At 38.3% G+C, this 23,404-nt stretch overlaps 1 protein-coding gene and 2 long non-coding RNA genes across 13 annotated transcripts; 2 read left to right on the forward strand and 1 right to left on the reverse strand.

Moving 5' to 3' along the window:
* The first annotated feature begins 276 nt into the window (after positions 1-276).
* LOC137709342 (uncharacterized) lies at positions 277-10,721 on the forward strand. Of its 10 annotated transcripts, none has more exons than XM_088688973.1 (12): positions 634-764; positions 840-1,181; positions 1,523-2,138; positions 2,801-2,841; positions 4,095-4,186; positions 4,299-4,339; positions 4,940-5,410; positions 5,490-5,633; positions 6,010-6,102; positions 8,854-8,901; positions 9,308-9,735; positions 10,045-10,721. In XM_088688973.1, the coding sequence occupies exons 6-12, from the start codon at positions 4,306-4,308 to the stop codon at positions 10,651-10,653; spliced, it is 1,827 nt and encodes a 608-aa protein (XP_088545099.1). In that variant the 5' UTR covers positions 634-764; positions 840-1,181; positions 1,523-2,138; positions 2,801-2,841; positions 4,095-4,186; positions 4,299-4,305; the 3' UTR covers positions 10,654-10,721. The 10 variants fall into 10 exon arrangements, 8 of the variants coding, with proteins under 8 accessions (XP_088545098.1, XP_088545095.1, XP_088545096.1 ...); XM_088688974.1 differs by having other exon boundaries at positions 1,616-2,138; XM_088688975.1 differs by having other exon boundaries at positions 1,919-2,138.
* A 1,021-nt stretch (positions 10,722-11,742) lies between these two features.
* LOC148689220 (uncharacterized) lies at positions 11,743-13,828 on the reverse strand. 2 transcript variants are annotated; one of them, XR_015958405.1, is made up of 3 exons: positions 13,546-13,828; positions 13,228-13,444; positions 11,743-13,101 (listed from the first exon to the last, which is right to left on the reverse strand). It is a non-coding gene; the product is annotated as an uncharacterized LOC148689220 (long non-coding RNA). The 2 variants fall into 2 exon arrangements; XR_015958406.1 differs by having other exon boundaries at positions 13,223-13,444; positions 13,546-13,822.
* A 2,195-nt stretch (positions 13,829-16,023) lies between these two features.
* LOC148689221 (uncharacterized) lies at positions 16,024-16,922 on the forward strand. Its single transcript, XR_015958412.1, has 3 exons — positions 16,024-16,111; positions 16,262-16,337; positions 16,606-16,922. It is a non-coding gene; the product is annotated as an uncharacterized LOC148689221 (long non-coding RNA).
* The last annotated feature ends 6,482 nt before the right edge of the window (positions 16,923-23,404 follow it).

Genomic DNA, 23,404 nt, shown 5'->3' on the forward strand with positions numbered 1-23,404 from the left:
GCGCCCGATCCGACAATCTCGATCTCATCAAGATCCGGGGAATTTATTCAGAGAGGGGGTTGGGGAGAGAGAGAGGTGAGAGAGGGGTTGGGAACAGTGCAGGTCTTGTTTATTTTGATTTTTCTATTAAAATTTAAATGTATTAAATTGTTATACTATAAGGTTACAGTTGTTCATAGGTTATTAATAAGAAACACCACCTATCATGCTGAGACGTGCGTTTTAATCACATGGAAAAATTTATCCACTTATGGCGGAGGAATATACGATAGGAAAGTCAAACGGTGGATATAAATTCACATTATAGTGTATGCGATGTATTAATTGGGTAACTGTAGTAATGTAATGTTTGTCACTTCTAAGAAAACAGAAAACTATGTAAGTGTTTGCTCCGCCGCCGATTCTAGAAGAATCTAAGAAAAGGGCCCAAACACCACCGCCGGCGCCACTACGATTCGAAACCTAAACGATCTCCCCAACGAGATCCTCCTCCGCATCCTCTTCTTCCTCCCCACATTATACTCCGTCCGAACCGCTCTCGTCTCGGAAATGGTGAACCCTTTAGTCTCGCATTCTCTCCCTGAATTTTATCTGCCAACACTTCCGGCCGTACAAGCCGCCGTTCGGCGACCACGCTCTACTCTCGCGCTCCGATTATCCCGTCCATACTTTCCGACTCTCTTTCCCGCACCACAGTCAATACTGCTCCTGTATCGATTCCTGAGATCAATTCGTGGTAACTCGCCTTTGCGCTCGGCAGTCAGGTATTACGATTTTCAGTTTTCCGTTCTGAGTAATGGGTGTGTCGAGAAATTAGGACTCACACGGTGTGGAATTAGGCCCAATTTTCCACCGTGCGCTTTTTGTCGACAATGTCCTTGATTTTCACTGATTTTGATTTGATTGCGTGGACGGTGGAGGATTTATTGCGTCACTCCAATTTGGAGGTTTTGGAGTTTCGAAGCTGCAGTGAGCTTGATGATCGCTGGAAGATCTGTAGCAAAAGCATTAAACATATATCCATTGAACCTGAGGGTTATGATTATGATCGTCGAATCAATCGGACGGTCTTGGTTGATTCCCCAAACGTTTCCTCGTTCAGTATCAATGCCGGTTCGTTTGACAAGTTTGCAGTGAAGAATGGTTCGTCCCCGTATGAGCTCCGAAAGCTGTGGTTTAAGGTAATTTTCTTGATTTGTGTTTGTATTTTTTGTATTTGTGATTTAACGAAAAAGTAGACATCCTGTTCAGTGGATTGCAGTCTCTTTAGCTTGTTGATGAATCTTGGCGTCGAGTGATAGACCAAGGGAATAGGATACTAATTGGTCGTGTTAGATTTCAATTTATACGTTTGTTAGGACTACATATCCTGCGCTTGTGCATCGGCTGCTGGCATAAGCAAAAAGAGATTGCAACTGAACGACATCGTACAAAATTGTTTTGAAAAGAAAACGCCCTCCCCGGATGGTAACTCGTTTTAAAAAAGCAGGATTAATTGATGATTAGCCATGCCATTGTGTAGGGTTAGGTTTCTCTCCTTGAGTTTGTGGTTTCGAAAGTACCTCTCAAGACTCTTTATTGTAAGTGTTTTAAACACACTTTTGTTGGTTTAAAGATGATGCAAGTGTCAAGTACTCACACTGCCGAGTCCATCATACTTTGTGTTGGATCAAAAACGCTTCGGGCAAATGCTCCTGAGTCAACTTGGGAAGCCTCGTACTCTGTGATGAAGAGGTGTGAAAGTATCTGCAGAAGAAGAATACTAGTTAAACAATGTCGATGTCAAGCGACCATCTCCCAGATTGAAATCTGTGGCTAATATGATCACCTGCTCTGCTGTTGGCCTAGCCATCTGCATCCTTTTGCAAGCAGGCTTCAATAAACGAGCAGAACTCTGTTGAAAATTGGTGTTTTGAAGGTGTAGGTGATGGATCATCCAAGATGTGCCATAGACCTCAGAACTTTAGTTGCAAAACAACGGCGGATGTAGGCAATGGAAAGGATATGAATGCAGCAACGGGTCCTTCATTAGCTGTACATGGGAATTCTCCAGTACCACACTCAAAGAGAGCTTGACCAAGGCTCCAAATATCAGCTGGATAGGAATAATTCTCATTTCAAATCCGCTCAGGCGATATGTAAGTGACTGTCCCAACAAATGTCGCACACTGGTAGTTATGTTACTAGCTTTGTTAATACCAAAAGACCACTTTTAATATCTATGCGTCAAATGTAACATGAAAGATGACCAACTCCGTGCAAGTAGCTCAGTCCCCTCCACATGAAAACATAAAAAAAGAACCTTAAACTCCAAGCAAACGCACCAGTATTCTGATCAATATAGCTGAAACCGAATGGGAATATTCTTACGCTTAGAAGCTTTTGAAACGTAGAAGAAGGTAGAGGTTCAGGTATTCTTTTCCGCAACCTTGGGCATGTATTTGGCAATCTAGTGCTGGACAAAGAATGTTTTACGATTTAGGGCTTGATAACTTCTATATAGCATGTGCCAATTTTTATTAGCGTAGGCGCTGTACCTAGGCTTACTTGATACTACTGCCTTGATACTTAAATTAATTTGTAGGCAAAGTATGTCTTCTAAACTGCCAGCTAGGCTTACTTGATACAGCTGCTTTGATCATTAAATTAAATTGTAGGCAAAAGTATGGCTTCTAAACTCCCAAGTGTCAAAAGTTAAGATTCCATATATACTTGGTTCACTATTTATTTCTTTATTTTCATTTATTAACACATGATCATGATCTACCTATAATAAAATCTCCTTTGGATAAACTGACAGATTGAGCATGGCAGCAGAGTTCAACTCAGTAGAAAACCCAGGTATCTATCATCAAAATCAAAGTATTAAGTCTATATAAAAGGTTGTCTTGGTTTCCTTATGTGTAAAGAGCGCATGGTCATTCACTCTTGAATTTAATATGAAATTAGTTTAAAGTCATAACATGCTATGTACTCAAGAAGTTATTTTAAGTTATTCCAGGAGAATTGAAGAAGAAAGCAGTTAACAAATTTTATAAAAGGCCATATTTAATTACATGCGTACCCTTGACAGATGAGTATCAAGCTCTGTTCGGTGCTGTACGGAGGGGTGATTGGCAAGAAAAGGAGGAGATTCTTACACTGCTCACAACAGTTTTAAAAATAGTTTAAGAACTCTCATCTCCTTTATTTTACAACTGATTATTCTTAAAGCACAACGAAAACACTTTTCTAAAAACTCATTGCAATCCCTAATTAGTCCTAAGCTGGATGGATCAGTCCAAATATACAAAAACCGTTCTATAAAGAACTTCAGAGCGATTCCTTAGTGCAACCTTGGGCATTCATTTGCCAATCTAGTGCTGGACAAAGAATGTTTTGAACTTTAGGGCTTGATAACTTCTACGTAGTATGGCAAACTGGCAATTTTATTACTTGATACTACTGCTTTGATCCTTAAATTAATTTGTATTTAAAGTATAGCTTCTAAATTCCCGGCTAGGCTTACTTGATACTACTGCTTTGATCTTTAATTTAATTTGTACGAAAAGTATGGCTTCTAAACTCCGAAGTGTCAAAAGTTAATATTCCATGTATAGTTGGTTCTGTCATTGTTTATTTTTGTTGGAAAGACAATTAAAAAATGTGAAAGTATCATAACTTGTCAAGTCATTGCTAATATGGACGGGCATATTCTGCTGATTTGTTACGAATGTTGATCCATAAAATACATGACAAACTTCGTATAAAAAAAGGGGACAAAATCATTTGGTTATCGTTGACTATATAGTATATACTAGCTTTCATGCACGCGCTCACACGTATGCAGAATACATTTTTTTGAATTACGGCATATTACGATGGACTTACATAAATGTTTTTATATAATATAATAAATAAATAAATAATTGTACAAAAAAAAATTAATTATTAAAAAACATTGTTTATATGATGAAAATACCACTGCATTATTTGGTGCATTAATTTAGATTGCTTTTGAACTTTTTTGTTTTGGGGGCATTTTTGTCCATTTATTTTGGTGAAGCTTGTGACCCCAAAAACACTATTCACTTTAGTGTTGGCTTTATATATAGAGATTAGATACAGGTTTAGCAGCACCAATGCTATAGAACCCCAATTCAAGCTGAAGCAGTTTTCTGAAGGCTTCCCCATTTCAATTCAAGTTGTGAGTTGTTAATTACTTATCCTTCGTGTTCACTATTTGTTTCTTTGTTTTCATATATAAACACATGATCATCATCTACCTATGCAAAAATCTCCTTTGGATAAATTGACAGATTGAGCATGGCAGCAGAGTTGAGCGGATCACAAAACTCAGGTATCCATGCAGAGTTGAGTAGATCAGAAAACTCAAGTATCGATCATCAAAATTAAAGTATTAAATGTATATGAAGGGTTCTCTTGGTTTCCTTCTATGTAAGAAACGCATGGTCACTCACTCTGAATTTAATATCAAGGGTGGAATCATGAAGAATAAATGGACGTGATTTCAAGATTTTATTCTCAAATTTTGATATCAAACTCAAGGGTTAGTGACCATGAACCCTTGACCATCGGGAGACCAAAAGAACGAGACTCGACATGTTTATCACTATCTTATGTATTATTTTGTTTTATCTTTCTATTCCAAAATTTTAATTTCAATTTTCTTCCCTATAATCCTTGTTTCACAATTAAATTTTAATCTTAAAACCTTGATATCAAATCCAAGGATTAGAGATTGTTGGGTGTGCTGGGTGTCTAGTGATAAAAGTTGGGTGTGAAGAGATGGTTGTGTATAAATAGAAACTATGTTAAAGTCATAACATGTCATGTACTTAAGAAGTAAGTTATTTTAAGTTACACCAGGATAATTGAAGAAAAACTAGTCAATATATTATATAAAATGCCACAATTATTACATACGTACCCTTGACAGGGGAGATCCCGCATGAGTATCAAGCTTTGTTTGCTGCTGTGAGGAGGGGTGATTGGGATGAAGCGAAGGGGTTACTTAACCTACACCCCAATGCAATAACAGCAACGGATGAATGGGGGACAGCTCTTCACAACGCAACAAGATTCGGGCACGAGCAAATTGTGGAAGAGCTGGTGCAGTTGATGACGGAGGAACAATTGGAGATCAAAGATGATCGTGGTTTTACGGCTCTTGCTTATGCTGCAAGAGAAAACATCAAGATGGTTGAATGCATGTTTACGAAGAACAAGAAACTACTCGGTATTGCCGTAGAGTCCCTCCGATTGACTCCGATTGTCATGGCTGCTCGGAATGACCAATGGGATATAGTTCGGTACCTCTACTCTCTCACTCCACCCCAAGATCTAATGCTAGATGAAGGCATTTACGGCTCTAGACTTGTTAAAAGTTGTCTTGATGCCAAACAATTTGGTAACGAAACTACCGAATCAAATTTTCTGCATTATACACACACACATATACAATAATTGGTTTAAATGCATACGTACAGATATTGCATGGGAGTTACTTCAGCGTTACTCACGATTTACATGTACTCGAGACATCATCTCCCCTATAATTGCATTTGCTTATTTGTCCTCTGCATTCCCGAGTGGGATGTCGCTCAAATTCTGGCAAAAGTGGATCTACAATCGTTAGTAACATCTTCCCTTTTCTCTTACTACCATAAAATTTATCAGCATTTTATGTAGCATGTACAAATGTCATCTTCCACTTAAGGGGTTTCATAAGGTGGTTCAAATAAGATGGTCTTAATGCTAGGGAGACCAAATTTTTAAACCGAATGTACAAACCAAATGATGTGTTACGAATAAGAAACAAGCACGTTAATCGATGTTTAATTAATAATTTAATCATCTATAACTACATCATTTGATTTAAAAAATTCAGTTCCTTAGCATTACTCTCTTCTTAAATCATATACCATAATGGTATGTTTCCATTCACAAAATATGTTTTAAAATATCTACAATGAGTATTTTGAATGAGGAAATCTTATTTCTTGGTAGGTATACGCATAGAGCTTGGTCATTCCGTCAATGATTTCCGTATAAATGTTCAAAATCAAGAAAATGAACAGGGTAATCAAAGGAATAACAGAGGTATGTTACACCTCAAAACTCTAACTACGATTTGATATGTTGAAGTCCTTTTCATATGTTATGCTCGTTCTTTTTTTTTGGAATTGTTTCAATTATCCATCTCCTTGTTTTTAATAATTAGTTAGGTGATGTGGTTGATGGAATGGAATGGAATACAATGAAATGCTGTCGGCCTATCCGAACATTACAAGATACAATAGATAACTAACACGGCCTAATCCGAATTCAAACGTGAAAATCAAAAAACAAAAGTATTATTATATATATAGGCGTGCGCGCACACACACCTTACTACAACATAGGAAAACAAAAGTATTATCTATTATCTATCTATATATATATATATATATATATATATCTACTAATTAATAAAATACTCATTGTCACCCAAAATCTTATGAAATTACTAGTTTAACCCTCTAATTAAAACAAAACATGAATAAGAAATATGGAGCAGAAATGTAATTTTACACAACTAAATTTTGCTGTTTTTTTTTCAAAGCCTCAAATCTTAACATATCTCTAATTATTAAAAAATAAAAAAATAAAAACTTCCCACTCCCATGTTCTTTATCACTCATTCCTCTCTCCTTCCATTTAAAAATAAAAAATAAAAAATTTTCTCACACATTTTGTATGTGCCCATGTGCTAATGTGTGTGTATATATATAAAAGGATCACACCAAAATAGTAAAACATTTGAACATCTCTAAAATGCCATCAAATTAATAACTGAGAACTAGTTTACCCAATTAAAATAGGGTCAAAATGATAAAATGACACAATTCACATAAAGGGAGTTGCTTATGTACATATTTAATGTTTGTGCACATCTTATATTGACAGTTTTCAACCGTTACATGAAGGACACCCACACCTAAAGATTGATCATAAAAAAACGTGGCCCCCTCGATCAGACCTCCCGCAAATAATGTACCATGTAGCTAGACATGCGTACTTCAACTTCGCTCGAGTTTCAACTTAACTCTAGTTTACTATTTAATTAATGAATCATTTTTAATTTTTAAAATTGACATGTGTATTTCAACTTAACTCTAGTTTACTATTTAATTAATCGGATCCTCTTTGTGGGAATTCCGGTGATCTTCGAATCAGGTGCGTCCATCGTTCATTATTTTAAATAATTGTATTTGAAATTAAATATGAATAGTATCTGATGAAAACTGACCGTACGATGAACGATAGACGCATCAGATCTTACAAAGAGGATCCAGAGGGGATGCTCTTCCTAATTAATCAATCATTTTTTAATTTTTAAAATGATTTAAAACTAAAGGGAAAAAAAAAAATTTTAAAAAAAATCAACTGTCATCATCGTATGCAAATCATGAACGCTCTGCGCAGATTTGTCAAAATTGATGCCAGGTTTGAAGGAGGCCCCTAAATTTTTTTCTCGATTTTTCTTCCCAATTGCTGCTCGGATTTTGCTTTTTCCCTCCCTTTTTTTTTTTTTTTTTTTTTTTTTTTTTTTGTATTCTGTAGTTTCGAAATTCGAATTTTCCAGAAATTTAATTTAATTGTTCTGAAACCCGATTACAAAAATCAAAATTTGATTGTACTGTCATGAGATGATTCAACGGTTCGTTGACAACATCATCGCCGTCACCAAAGAGTGAGATTCTTCCTTCCCTTTTAACCAATCGATTCTAATTCGAATTGCTTTTGAATTTCGAATTTGGTTTTTTTGAAATTGGGTTTTGGTTTCATGGCTGCAAGGGCAGCCGTCGTAGTGGTCTTCGGCTGTTGTCACAGTGGAACAAGAAGGAGGGAGGGGGGATGGGTGAGGGGGAGGGGGAGGGAGAGGGCGGAGGGCGGAGACATGGCAGATTCGCCATGGCAACCGAAGAAAGAAGATTGGCTTGGTGGAACTTTGAAGACATACCGAAAGTGGTGGCGCGGGTGGGCGGGTCTGTGGGGTTAGGCTGGGTGGGAACTTGTAACAGTTTATTTATTTATAATTTTAATGCTTAGATTTAAAAAAAAAAAGAAATTATAAAGAAAAAAATTAGTTTTAAAAAAATTGAAAATGATATATTTAATCAAGAAATTTACTAGAATAAATAAAGAGAGGTGTGTGAAAAACTATAAATAAAGGGAGGTGATTTTCACGTACTCTTTTAAGCATTTTAATTACACACCTTTATTTAACTTTGATCCTTGATTTTGTTTGATTTATTCAATTCGATGACTATAAATAAAGAGAAGTGTGAAAAACTATAAAGGGTGGGTGAAAATCACTTTTTTATTTTATTTTTTATTATTGATTTATTGGAATCAAATTTATATAAAGATTCATCCATTTGAATTTGGGACCAAATTTTTATTGGGATTAAATATTTCGAGGATTTGTATTGATTGGATTTGGAAATTGCAGTTCGAATGGGCAAGCTTCCAAAATCTATGGTGACTGGGTATTAAGCTGTTGTTGGGTTTCATATAAGATTTCCTTAAAATAAATAAGAATTGCATTCTATTTTATGCAATTGTTTGTTTATTGTTTCATTTTGTAGTATATTTCATAAATAAAGAATCAATTATTTTAAATTCTGTTATTATTTATTTTTTAAATTGTTCTCTAACATCTTGAACCACCAAGATACATGGATTTGGGTCTTTAAACTTGGGAATTTGAACTCTTCCAAGTATATTTCATGCATATTGCCATATATCATGTAATCAGCATATAAAGAAATTTTGGCAGCAAAATCTGATTTTATATTTGTGTTGCAGTCTTGGGTTTACTACAAGGACTTCCATCGAGGCTTTTAGAGTTTTTGGGTACGTGGATATTAATCATTTATTTTTTTTTATGGAAAATGATAACATATAGTTAACTTCTAACACACCTGTCTTGAATTTATTTTGTTGATTTCATTTGATATATCAAATCTGATGAGTATAAATTAAGAGAAGTTTGTGAGAAATTAAAATTTGTGTATGAAAATCAGCTTGCATTTTCCTTTTCTCTAAACTAATACTTTATGGGAAGTGTTATTGGCATTCTAAAAATCTTATTCTACATTCCTCACAAGTTTAGTTTTCTTTCTTAATGTAAAAAGTATGGAGTGTAGAATGAGAATTTTGGAATGCTAATAACAATTCCCTAATTTATTTATTCTATCTTTTTATTTCGTAAAAATGTGGTTGTGAGTTGTGAGTTACATTGTTTTGAATGTCAACGTAGGAATCAACCACATTCGTGAGTTGAAATTGATCCATGTTCGATCACGTCAAATTTTGGACTGCATGTGTGACGTGATAAAAAACTTTACTAATGAAGAAATGAGAGAGAGCTGTGTATCTGATACAATATTCGCAGCTATTGAAAACGGGATTGTTGAGGTCGTTACTTCTTTATGTAAAGCCAGACCAGAACTGTTATTCAGAACGAATGGAGACAAGAAGAACATATTTCAGCATGCTGTTGAATGCCGTCAAGAAAAAGTTTATAGCCTTATATACGGGGTTCGTCAAAGAAATCTCATTACGACTTTTGTAGATAATTCCCAAAACGGCATCCTACATTGTGCGGGGATGTTATCTCCATTGGCAAAGCTTGATTGCATTGCAGGTGCAGCCTTGCAAATGCAGAGAGAAAGGCAATGGTACAAGGTTAGAATTGTTTCCTTTCATATTATTCTTGTAGGCATAATTACATCTATGACCCCTGAAATTCATTCCGAATACTTAATCCCATGAAATTCAAATTGTGTCACTTAATACTTTGAAATTTAACTTCTTTCTCACTGATACATGACAATGCCGTCCAAGAATAATATAAATTCTACCTCATTATATGTTTAAGCTCAAACTGTATCCATGTATCAAATGATGCATCATTTTTTTTCTTTTCTAATTACTGAAAGAACATGATCAACTAATATCACTACGGTGCATAATTTTTTGTTCAATGAAATGCAGGAGGTAGAGAGTGTTGATTTCCAACCCTCGGGAACCACAACTAAAAATAAAGATGGTTTGACACCCTCTAAACTATTTACCAAGAGCCACGATAAATTGCACAAGGAAGGAGAAAAGTGGATGAAGGGAACATCAAGTTCTTGTACAGTTGTCAGTGCCCTCATTATTACAATTATGTTTGCTGCAGCATTTACAGTTCCTGGTGGAAACAACCAAGAAACAGGATTTCCCATATTCTTAAACCAAAAACTATTTATGGTTTTTATAGTTTCAGATGCAATTTCGCTCTTTTCTTCCGCAACATCAGTGTTGATGTTTCTAGACATCCTTACATCGCGTTATGCTGAAGATGATTTTCTCAAATCCTTACCCACAAAAATGATAATAGGCCTTTCCACACTCTTCATCTCCATTGCGACCATGATGGTTGCCTTTTCTTCTGCCTTATTCATCATGCTTCAAGACAAACCATGGATTACTTATCCAATCGTCTTCCTTGCTGGTGTTCCTATCATTTTATTTGTTTGGATGCAATTTCCCCTTCTCGTTGACTTTTTCGTGTCTACTTATATTAATTGTGTAAGTTGTAGTAATGTTTGTCACTTCTAAGAAAGCTTGTATGCATTGTACACGCTATACAAGTGTTTGGTTCCTATAATAAAAACTCCATTGCTCAATCTCTTATTTTTTTATTTTCGTGGCTAGTTCTGCTGATTGTTACAGGGTTTTGGCTACACAGGGAAATGACTGGATCCTCACTTATAGATAGGTTTAGTGTGTCATTGAATTGGTCATGGATGGTTATTCTTCCAAATACAGGGGACTGAATAGTATAGAAACACAAGAGTCTTCTTTGTGTAAAGCTTTGCCAGTCATAGATAGGCTAAACTTTGCTGTTTCAGACTGTTGATAAACATGGTAGTTATTGAACCCTTTTGGCTTTTTTTCTATGGGTATTCTATCCACACATCCATTTTTACTTCTCACACACCCTCTTAATTTTCGACCATCAGATTAAATGAATTAAAGAATATCAAATGACAGAAATTAATAAGGGGTGTTGAGAAGTAAAACATGGTGCGAGGATAGTACATCCCTTCTTATAACATTCGCAATTGTTTGCTGTGCATATATTTTGCCCAAGGTTTCTGAAATCAACGGACACTTTCCCCAAATGTGTTATCTTCTGCAATAAAACACGTTAGTGTTGGGAGCGGAGGTTACCAAGATGTTCTCGCAGCCATGCTCGCAACTTTCACCCAAGCTCGTTGATGTTGCACACAGCGTACAATCTGATCAGCAGTTTCACTGTTCCTCTATCCGATCGCCCAAACCAAAATTCAGTTTCCACAATGCGTGGAAATTCAAAATCCAACCAAAAGGAAAGAGCTTTTTTCTTAGCTCTTGTAATCCAGCCATTTGGATCCTCTGCAATATATTACACATGTTAATCCATAATGTTTTCCACGCAATATATTACATTTTTCTCGACTTATTTTCATGTTTTATGAACGGATTTGGATCCTCTGCAAGCTTGATTATAATACAAAAGTATGACAAATAGGTAACTAAACACGAATTGAATTCATTTTCTATGTAAAGGAAATGGATATGAAGACTTTCAAATGACGGGAAAAGAAGAAAAAGGGATTGTAAATGATGATTCTTATCCCACTGACACCAAAGAAAGAACAAGACTACAAAAATTGAGCAAAATTATCATTGTTACGTGAAGGGAGTTAAGTACAAAAGCATACGTTAGAGAAGTTAGCACTAGAAATCACGTTACCCAATATACATGTCTAATAATCAACTTGAAGGTGATTCGAACTTGGTGCAAGGGTCTGGACACGTACCTTATCCAATTGGCCTAACTCACCATACTTATGACTAGTCAATCTTACATCCTACAAGATAATAAATAATGTATCTTCCATCAACCAATAATTGCCTCTCTAATCATTAGGACCAATTGAACTACGTGAACTGTCACACATTTGACTCACAAATTGTTAGAGATTATATCTAGACTCGGCATTTGTAAGTGGTTTTTAGCACAATTTTGTTGGTTTAAAGATAATGCAAGTGTCAAGTACTCGCATCTCAAGTCCTTCATCCTCTGTGTTGGGAATCCTCGTACTTTGTCATGAAGGGGTGTGAAGGTATCTGCGGAAGAAGAATACTAGTTAAACAATGTTGATGTCAAGCTACCATCTCCCAGATTGAAATCTGTGGCTAATACGATCATCTGCATCCTTTTGCAGGCAGGCTTCAATAAACGAGCAGAATTCTGATGAAAATTTGTGTTTTGAAGGTGTAGGTGATGGATCATCCAAGATCTGCCATAGACCTCAGAACCTCAGTTGCAAAACAACGGCGGATGTAGGCATTGGTAAGGATATGAATGCAGCATAAGATTGACAGGTATTTACCTGCAGCATAAGATTGACAGGTCCTTCATTAGCTGTCTGTGAAAATTCTCCAGTACCACACTCAAAGAGAGCAAGACCAAGGCTCAAGTCTCCAAATATGAGCTGGATAGGAATAATTCTCATTTCAAATTCGCTCAGGAGACATGTAAGTGACCGACCGTCCCAACAAATGTCGCAAACTCGTAATTACATTGCTAGATTTGTTAATACCAAAAGACCACTTTTGATATCTATGCGTCAAATGTAACATGAAAGGAGACGCCCCCAGTAGTGGAAATGAATGCACTTAAGAAATCAGTGACGAATCATGACGATTAAACCAAAGTACAAAGATGCAACAAGTATCACGAACCGTGTCAGTATCCGCCAATGATCCTCCATCGATATACTCTAAAGTCTAAAGCTATGCTTATTTACCAGAATCCGGTGTATAGAATGCGCCATGAAATTCTGCAAGACCTTAGTAACAAGGTGCTTCGTGCGGTGTCAGTATCTCAGCAAGCAGCTGTTGCTTTTTCTCCTATCATGCAACAAAGAACGCTCTATTTCAATTCCCCCACTCAAAATTTCTGGGGTTTTTTCCGCAGCATTTCCTTTCCGGTCACTAATCGCTAGCATAAAGTTCCTAAATTTGGAATTTACACAGGAAATCAATATAATTACTTTTAATCAATACTATCATCCCATTTCCCAAAAAGAAAAAAAAAGACGTAACATAAACAGAATTATCCGAAAAGGCGACGTACGATACCTTTTCGAAAATGCTGATCTTCTTTAGCGCTAGAATCCGATAAGTGGGAATGTGGATAGCTCTCTGCACAACGCTGCTGGCGCCGCTGCCAATTGCCCCAAACACCATCATATCCTCAGTGGCACACCGGTAGGTCTACTCGGCGCTGTCATCCACCGCCAAGGTCGTGCATTTCTGCAATCCGAGCTCGTTGATGTTGTACACACCTGTCCGATAGCTTCAACCCAAAACCCAGAAATCAAATATCCACAATTTCCAGAAGCCCTAAATTCAAAATTTGATTATTCGGATTGCCAAAAAAAAGCCAAAAGTGCTTACTGTGTAGGAATCGCAAGGGTCGAGCTCCAAGGAAGAGCCGCCGGCGGAGAAGCCCTTTTCGCAATCGGACAAAGTTGTGAGCTTTTTTCTAAGTTCATCTATTCCAGCCATTTGGGGATGATGAATTGATCGAATTTTGGTTCGACTTGATCTGTATTGGGTGATTTGAATTGATGTACGTTGATGTTCAGGTCGTTCATCTTCGTCCTTCCATCGAAAGGCAAACCTCTACTTCCAGTCTAACGCCGTTATGCCCGCAGTTACCAATTAAAATGTTGCTCATCATATTCTTTTAAAAGGATTTTTTTTTTTTTAAATGATATTTCGAATGGGGCAAATGTTTCATTCCAAGTGATATTTTTGTTGAAAATATTGATGAGATGAAAGTTACTTCTCCAACAACAAATCACATAAGATAAATATTAGTATATCAAATTTTATCATCATAATTATTAAATAAAATAAGCTAAATAAGATAAAATATTTATCTTTTATAAGGTATAAACCGCTATTCGTCGATGCTTTAATTAGAACAAAATTTTAGGTTGAGGCGTATAATCGCGATCCATAAAAGTTGATTTTGTCCCTCTAAGATAATGTCCCGGTATAGCATGTTATATCGTCATAATCTCCAGAATACAACAACTTATAATCCTTGTAAGCGTATACTCACAATACTTGAATCGAGTGAACAATTCGATTCCTTCCTTTGGTATGGAGGGAGTGAAGAATATAATAAAGCTTTCAAAAATAATGGATCAAAAAGATAGAAGAAGAAAGAAGAGGAGATGATTGTAATCTTCATTCTTGTCAATAGAAACTAACAAGTATATATATAAAGTCATAAACATTAGAAAGTTCAATACCGATCAATAACGTTATAAAGTGATATTAACGGATGCAATATGAGTGTTGGAATGAAATGGTCAACTTAATTCATAGATAATTTTTCAAGCGAAGATTAAAAAAAAATAAACGGACAGTGTTAGAACAGATGTAAATTTGGACGAAGCAATTAGGTATTACGATTTTCAGTTCTCCATTTGTTGAGAAATTAGAACTCCCGGTGCGAAATTAAGTTGCGGGCCCAATTTTCCACAATGCATTTTTCGTCGATAAGGTCCTTATTTTCACTGAGGTTGAGGATTTGATATTTGAGTTGGAGCTTCAAGCTGCAGTGAGCTTGATGATCGTTGAGCATCTATAGCAAAAGCATTCAAAGGCTAGCTTTTTTTTTTTTTTTTTTTTTTTTTTTTTTTTTTTTTTTTTTTTTTTTTTTAAGATACGATAGTAGATTTCATTTCATCAAAAAGACTATTACATGGTTCAACTTTTAAAATCAATGCCCTACACAATTCTCAACAAGTAGATCATGAATAACACTTGGAGGAGTCTCATTCCATTCACAGATTTGGGTTACTAAAAGTCCAATCCGTGCGAGTCAATGAGCAACATTGTTTGTATTGCCACGATATGGGTAATAGTAGCTTCAGTGATTAAATGGAGAAGTGCTTTGATGTCCTCCACCACTTGTCCCACAATGGACAAGTTTAGAGATGGGTTCCTTAAAGCCTCCACAATCTGAAGTGAGTCCATCTCGAAACATAAGTTTTGATAACCCCCTGTTTACTGTCCAATACACAGCTTCCCGACAAGCCACTAGTTCCGCATGCCGAGGAGAAAAGATATCCTCATAGCTGCCACAAATTGCCTTCACAAAGTCTCCATTACCATCTCGAATAATCGCCCCAAAACCAGCCTTTGTCCTGGTTTCATTCCAGGCCCCATCTACATTCAATTTGAGCCGTCCCGGAGGAGGAGGAGTGCTCTCTTATTGGTCCCCGCCGTCGAACTCTGCGTATGTTTAGCCTTTCCAAAGGCTATCCACCATTGTCTAGCCCTCTCAACACACACATCAGGGGTATGTACTTCCCCATTCCTAGCCCCCCATAATGCCCAACACGTCACGTGGAAGAGATCAAAACTGGATTTGGGGAGCAGTCTCGCCGCTTCAGTAATCCAATCAAGAAAAGATGGGTGTTGGACATCCCTATTGAACCTGAGAGTTATGATTATGATCGTGGAATCAATCGGATGGTTCTGGTTGATTGCCAAACGTTTCTTCATTCAGTTTCGACGCTGATTTCTTTTTTTTTTTTTTTTTGAGTAAAACGATAGACTTTCATTTCATAGAAAACAACCTTACAAAAAGGAGCATATGCTTAGTCCATTACAAATCCTCCAGGAGCACATCAACGGGGAATCTAACCAGAAACACGGACTCGCAACCCTGAGTGCATAGCGGGCTAGGCGATGGGCAGCACCATTGGCTTGGCGACATACGTGGGTAAAAGAAGGTTAAGTGATCGATCTCAGTTTGACAAGTTTATGGTGAAGAATGGTTCGGCCTTACGAGATTCATGCTGGCTGATATTGAGCTCCGAAAGCAGTGGTTTAAGGTAATTCTCTTCATTTGTGTTCTCATGAAGTATTATTTTATTGATTTGATTATTTCTTGAGCAATGTAGCAATAATGCCAAAGATTTGAGCCATACGTAGCAGCGTGGTTGGTATTCTCATTGCATAGATTTTTGGCGTTTTTGGGACTCGAAATATAGCCGTGTGTTTTTTTAATGAGATTGTGTCTTACTATGTGGCTATGTGGTTTATATACTGAATTTCTAGGAACTGAAAGGTTTAATTTTGGTGTTTTCAGACTCGTAGATATGGTGGTGTAATTTGTGAGTGAGACGGTCGGCTAGGAATCGATGGAGACGTTTACAGGAGATAGGGTAAGGCGTTTTAGTTTGTCATTGAACTGGCCATACGGTGGAACTGAATAGTATAGAAACAAAAGAGTGTTTTTTGTGGAAAGCTTCTCATAGTCATAGATAGGCTAAATTCTATTGTTTTCAGACTTGTTGATAAATAGTGAATCTCTTTAGCTTGTCACTGAGTCTTGGAATCGACTGAAAGATGGAAAAGGATACTAGTTATTGAACCCTTTTGGCTTTTTTTCTAACATTTGCAATTGTTTTCTGTGCATATATATGTCCTCAGTTTCTGACATCAACGGACACTTTCCCCGAATGTGTTATCTTCCGCAATAAGAAAACGCTTAGTGTTAGGGGGGGAGGTTACCCAAGATCTTGCTGCCATGCTCGCAACTTTCACCCAAGCTCGTTGATGTTGTGCACGGCGTACAATCTGCTCAGCAACTTCACTGTTCCTCTATCCGATTTCTGCTTCGCCCAAACCAAAATTCAATTTCCACAATTCGTGGAAATTCAAAATCCAACCAAAAGGAAAGAGCTTTTTTCTTAGCTTTGTAATCCGGCCATTTGGAACCTCTGCAATATCTTATTTTTCCTCTGCAATATATTACACATGTTAATCCATAATGCTTTGCACCCAATATATTACATTTTCCCCCGACTTATTTTCATGCTTTAAGAACCGATTTTGGATCCTCTGCAAGCTTGATTACAATACAAAAGTGTGACAAATAGGTAACTAAAACACAAATCGACTTCATTTTCTGTGTAACGGTAATGAAGACGACTAAAAATTTGACACAAAAGAAAGAAGACGACTGAAAAATTGAGCAAAATTTTCATTGTTACGTGAAGGGAGTTAAGTGCAAAAGCACATGCTCGAGATGCTAGTATTAAGAAATGGTACTGTTAGAATGCATGTCTTATAATCTATCTAATGGTGATTTGAACTCAATGTAAAGGTGCGGAGACGTAACTTAACCAGTTGGCCAAACTCACCATGTTTATGACTAATCAATCTTATAATTAATCAAGAATAAAAAACGCAAGCTAGGAATTATATATGTAGTGATATTATGTTCGAATTAATTATGTATTCTAGTATGAGCATGCATTTTTACAGGTAATTAATTAAGGTTCTAAAAGATATATATATGTATGTATGTATGTATGTATGTATGTATGTATGTATAACATATCTTCAATCAACCAATAATTGCCTCTCTAATCATTAGGACCACACTCGGTTGGGCTTAATCTATATTCATGTCCCAAAAGATACTCCAACTATTCATATATCCAACCAACCCACAATCCTAAGCTAATATTTAAATTTAAGTCTCAAGCATTCACAAGAGAAAGTTCCTCTCGGTGAAGTTTGTGATCATCTTATGGACTCAATAAGTATGACCTAATTGGTTTTATTAAGGGTAGTGCTATCCACACACTCATTTTTATTTCTCAAATATCATTCTCAATTTTCGATCGTTAGATCTGATGAATTGAGAAAGATCAATGACTAAAAACTAGCAAGAGTGTGTGAGAGGTAAAAATAAGTGTGTGAATAACACTTTCCTTTATTTGATACGGCTTTTAACGATGAAACCATAGATAGACATACTAGGGCCAGGTAGCTCCATCTCCACTAGCTCGATCGTTTTTCCTGAGCAATTTCTAGTATTGTATCTAGAATATAGCAACGTGACGTTTTAATTTCACTAAAATTATAATACGTGAATTTACTTTTTCTATTAATATACCATGAAAGATTAGCATCTCAATCATGTCATCCACATTTATTATAACACATAAAATAGTGCACCATATAGCTTATGTTTCCATTACTCATAAAAATTTATAGTTTTTCTTGATTCCCAAATATATTATGGAACGACATCAAATTAAAAGAAATAAAATAAGAAAAAGTGTGGGATGCCATTGGCTAATAAATTGTTACTTTTTTTTTTTTTTTTACCAGCAAATTATTGGTGAGACCATTGCAAAATTTGGTGGGCACAAGGCTTTCATTCAAAGATCAAAGGCAGCAACTTTAATCCTCCACAGTCCATGTGAGTTTTGCGATTGCTTCATTCATTTGAGCTAGTTGCTCCTCGATTGAAGTTGCTCCGGTGATCATAACTTGCATGGCTGTGCTGCCGCTCGAATCGGCATCGGAGAGTAGGGACTCAGAGTACTTCTTCGGACTTTCCTCCTTTGGTGCTCTTAGCGAGACCAGGGTGATCATGGGCTTGTGCCTCGGGTGCTCTTATTCCTTCGGCAGAGTTAATACAGGGGTGGAAGACAAGGCGGAAAGAGCTCTTGCCTTACTTCGAGTTATGATGCTCGAAGTGTCACCACTTGTGGCGAGGACGTTCTTGTCCTCACCTTGGCTACGGGAACAGCTTGAACCTTCCTTGACCCCATTTGTGCCCTTTTGCTGATTTGAAGTTAGAGATGAGAGGTAGAGATATTCCCATTGGGCGTGCCAAATTTGTAAACACGAATATTCCTGCGATGAATGAAACAAGAACATGTGTACAAAATAATATTTTGTATTAATTTTAGGGTTACAATCTCTTTTACAATTTGATCCTCTAATTCTATCTTCATAAGGTGCAGATTTGTGAATGGGTTGTTGATCTAAAGGGTCGTCGGGGCTTGGTCTAGGGATGAACAGTTGATGAATGGATCTTCAAGGGCTTTTGGGCTTGACCTTGAAGAATGGATGTGTGGATTTGTTAATGTTGTTGATCCAAGTGGCCGTTGAGGGCTTGATCTTAGGATGAACGGATGATGAATGATGACCACTTTCTTCAAGGGTCGTCGGGGCTTGATCTTGAATTGGTGGAAGTTCTTCAAGGGCCGTCGTGGCTTGATCTTGAAGGGGGATTTGACGAAGAACAAAGAGGGCTTTCTTAATCCTTCGGGATTTGTTTGAGAGTTTTAGAGTTTCAAAGTTTCAAGGTTTTGGTGTGATGTTAATTGGTGAAGTGAAATGAATGAAATTAGCTTCTATTTATAGACTTTTTCAAGGCCTAATTTTGAATATAATATTCAGAAGAAATAAGTCATTTCTACCAGGTGTTGACACATGTCATATTCGATTGAAGTTGCTCCGGTGGTCATGACTTGCATGGCTGTGCTGCCGCTCGAGTCGTCATCGGAGAGTAGGGACTCGGAGTACTTCTTCGGACTTTCCTCCTTTGGTGCTTGTAGACATCGAAATTTCGGTGAAATGAATGTTGACCAATAGTTAAAATTTCAACGCTCACGTGTCACATAAATTTTACATGTAGCGTGTGACTCAACGAAAAATCGAAATAAATTGGAAAAGTCATCAAATAGGACACGTGTCAATACCTGGCAGAAATGATTTATTTCATCTGATTATTTAAATTCAAAAATCAAGTTTTGGAATTCTATAAATAGGAAGCCAAGGCATTCATTTGAAGGAAGAAGAGAAAGAAAGAAGGTAATTTACATCACACCAAAACCTTGAAGCCTTGAAACTCTAAAGCTCTCAAGCAAATCCCGAAGGATCAAGAAAACACTCTTCGTTCTTCGTCAAACCCTCCTTCAAGGTCAAGCCCCAACGGCCCTTGAAGAACTTCCGCCAACTTAAGATCAAGCCCCGACGGCCCCTTGAAGAAAGCGTTCATCATCCGTTCGTCCTAAGATCAAGCCCCAACGGCCCTTTGGATCAACAACCTCAACAAATCCACACATCCAATCGTTCTTCAAGATTAAGCCCAAAAGCCCTTGAAGATCCGCTCATCCATCAACCTTCAAGATCAAGCCCAAAAGCCCTTGAAGAAATCCATACACCCAGTCTTCAAGATCAAGCCCAAAAGCCCTCGAAGATCCGTTCATCAACTGTTCATCCCTAGATCAAGCCCCGACGGCCCTTTGGATCAACAGCTCATCCACAAACCTACACCCTACGAAGATAGAATCAGATGATCAAATTACAAAGAGATTGTAACCCCAAAATCATTAAACACAAAAAAATATATTTTGTACACGTATTCTTGTTTCTTGTTTCAGGAATTTTCCATGTTTACAGATTTGGCACGCCCAGTGGGACATTCTCTACCTCTCATCTCTATCCTCCAATCATCGAAAAACGCAAATGGCATCAAGAAAGAATCAAGCTGTTCCTGCAATCAAAGCAAATAACAAGAACATCATCGCCGTAAGTGGTGATATTTCGGGCATCATAACTCGAAGTAAGGCAAGAGCTCTTTTTGCTGCGGCTTCCGCCCCTGCATTAACTCTGTCAAAGGAACAAGAGCACCTGAAGTACGAGCCTGTGATCACCCTGGCCTCGCTAAAGGCATCAAGGGGGGAAAGCCCGAGGAAATACTCAGAGTCCTTACTCTCCGACGCTGATTCGAGCGGCAGTACAACCATGCAAGTCATGACCACTGGAGCAACTTCAATCGAGGAGCAGCTAGCTCAGATGAATGAAGCAATCGCAAAGCTCACACGGACTGTGGAAGAGAAGGACTTGCAGATTGCCACACTTGTCAACTAACTAGATGCGCTGCCCGACGTGAAAGTCGACCCAAATATTGGCCTATTAAAGAAAGAAGATGACGAAGAAGAGGAGCCACCAGCGGAGAAAGTTGAAGAGAAGCCGAAGCTAGACCAAGCAACGGCATTCATGGGATCTCTCTCTATCCAGCAGCTACAGGAGATGATCGCAAGCACTGTCAAGACACAGTACGAAGGAAGCTCGCATGACTCCGTACTGTACTCAAAGCCTTACTCCAAGAAGATTGATGCTTTGAAAATGCCAAGGGGTTATCAGCCCCCAAAATTCATGCAGTTCGATGGAAAAGGCAACCCGAAGCAACATGTCGCCCATTTCATTGAAACTTGCAACAATGCTGGGACAGAGGGAGACTACCTCGTCAAACAGTTCGTGCGTTCGCTGAAAAGTAACGCTTTTGACTGGTACACTGACCTCGAACCTGAGTCTATCAACAGTTGGGACCAGCTAGAAAGGGAATTCCTCAACCGTTTCTACAGCACTCGTCGTACTGTAAGCATGCTAGAGCTGACCAGTACGAAACAGTGGAGAGATGAACCTGTCGTCAACTACATAAATAGATGGCGCTCCTTAAGTCTGGATTGCAAAGATCGGCTTTCTGAAACCTCTGCCATTGAGATGTGCGTTCAAGGCATGCACTGGGGGTTACATTACATCCTCCAAGGCATAAAACCAAGAACATTCGAAGAGCTAGCAACTCGTTCCCACGACATGGAGCTGAGTATCGCTAATCACGGGAAAAATGAGCCGATCACTAACTTCAATAAGGATAAAGTATTCGCCCCAAATGTAGACAAGACCGGGAAGAAGCCCGCTAAGGAAGCTTTCACCGTCAACACTACCCCCATCAAGGCCTCCTCAGCGCCCATTAAGACCTCTTCAGCGCCCATCAAGACCTCCTCAGCGCCCATCAAGATCTCCTCCAAGAAGAAAGCGAAAGAGATAAAGACAAGTGAGCCTTCTCGCACCCAAGACAGATACAAGAGCACCTTGAGAGAGTTGGAACAGAAAACGTACCCTTTTCCTGACTCTGACATGGCTGTCATGTTAGATGACTTGCTGGAAAAAAAGGTGATTGAGCTACCCGAATGCAAGCGTCCTGAAGAAATGAATCGCACAAACGATCCTAGGTACTGCAAGTACCATCGTATTGTGAGCCATCCTGTTGGCAAGTGCTTCGTTCTTAAAGAACTCATCATGAAGCTAGCACAACAAGGGCAAATTGAGCTCGACCTTGAGGACACGGCCGCAACGCATACCATTACAATTGCGTTTGGATCGTTTAATCCTGTGCCTCTCCAAACAACACCTGACCATTCCCGTGAATGCTCAAGTTGCACGGCACCTCCTACACAACCATCACTGGAGAGAAGCGACCAAGATGCACATGCTGATGATGAAGAAGGATGGATATTGGTAACCTACAAAAAGACAAGGAAACCAAGACCACGAGTCATACAGCCAAATGTGGAACAAAGAAGAAATCACCACGGCCGCAACAATGCGAAGCCCAAAAGAAACATAAAGCATGATAAGACAACATATGCTGGGGAACCTACAGAGCAGGAGCCACGCATTCCCGTTTCCTTGCATGAATACTTCCCGAATGACTTTTGCCAACAGTGCACTACTGTGGCCTGTCACATAGTTGAAGTAGAAATAGAAAAGCCCTCAAAAGGCAAAGCTATCGCCACTGAGGTTGAAAAGACCCTTACACCTGGAGAAGGTCTGCCAACACACTTTAGCATCAAGGAAGCGTTACCATTGCCAAAAAAGATGCGAAGAGCACTAGCAGCAGTCTTGGCAGGTCCTGACGACCACGAAGTGCAAGAAAGTAACGACGAAGGCTCGAAGCTTCAGCCACATGAATGTGCCACATGTTGTGCCACCTATGACGTAATTAACTTCACTGACGAAGACCTACTGTTGGGATCAAAGCCTCACAACCGTCCTCTCTTCGTCTCCGGGTACATAAGGGAATACAAAGTCAACCGCATGCTTGTGGATGGTGGGTCGGCCATAAACATCATGCCAAAATCAACAATGACCATAATCGGCATCAAGGTGAATGAACTATCCCTGAGCCGTCTGCTGATCCAGGGTTTTAACCAAGGAGGACAAAGGGCGATAGACATGATCCGAGTAGAGATGACCATGGGTGAGCTCAAATCAAGCACGATATTCCACGTGATTGATGCAAGGACTTCTTACAGCTTGCTCTTAGGAAGACCTTGGATCCACGCAAATGGTGTAGTGCCGTCCACCCTTCACCAATGCCTAAAATTTTACCGAAAATGAGTGAAGGTGATCCAAGGTGACACCAAACCATTCACCGAAGCCGAATCACACTTTGCAGATGCCAAGTTCTACATGGATGAAGAGATGGTACCCGAAGCCCTTCCGGAAGAGATCAAATCCACGGGCAGAGCAGCACTTAAAAAGCAGGAGTGGCAAGTCATGCCTAAAAAACAAAAAGAGCAGGCCGTGCCATCTTCAAGCAAAGACAATGACGAGTTTGCTAAACCTGCAACAA

Source organism: Pyrus communis, chromosome 17, assembly GCF_041283825.1.
Source record: "Pyrus communis isolate YQ-2024b chromosome 17, ASM4128382v1, whole genome shotgun sequence".
Classification (NCBI taxonomy): Eukaryota; Viridiplantae; Streptophyta; class Magnoliopsida; order Rosales; family Rosaceae; genus Pyrus; species Pyrus communis.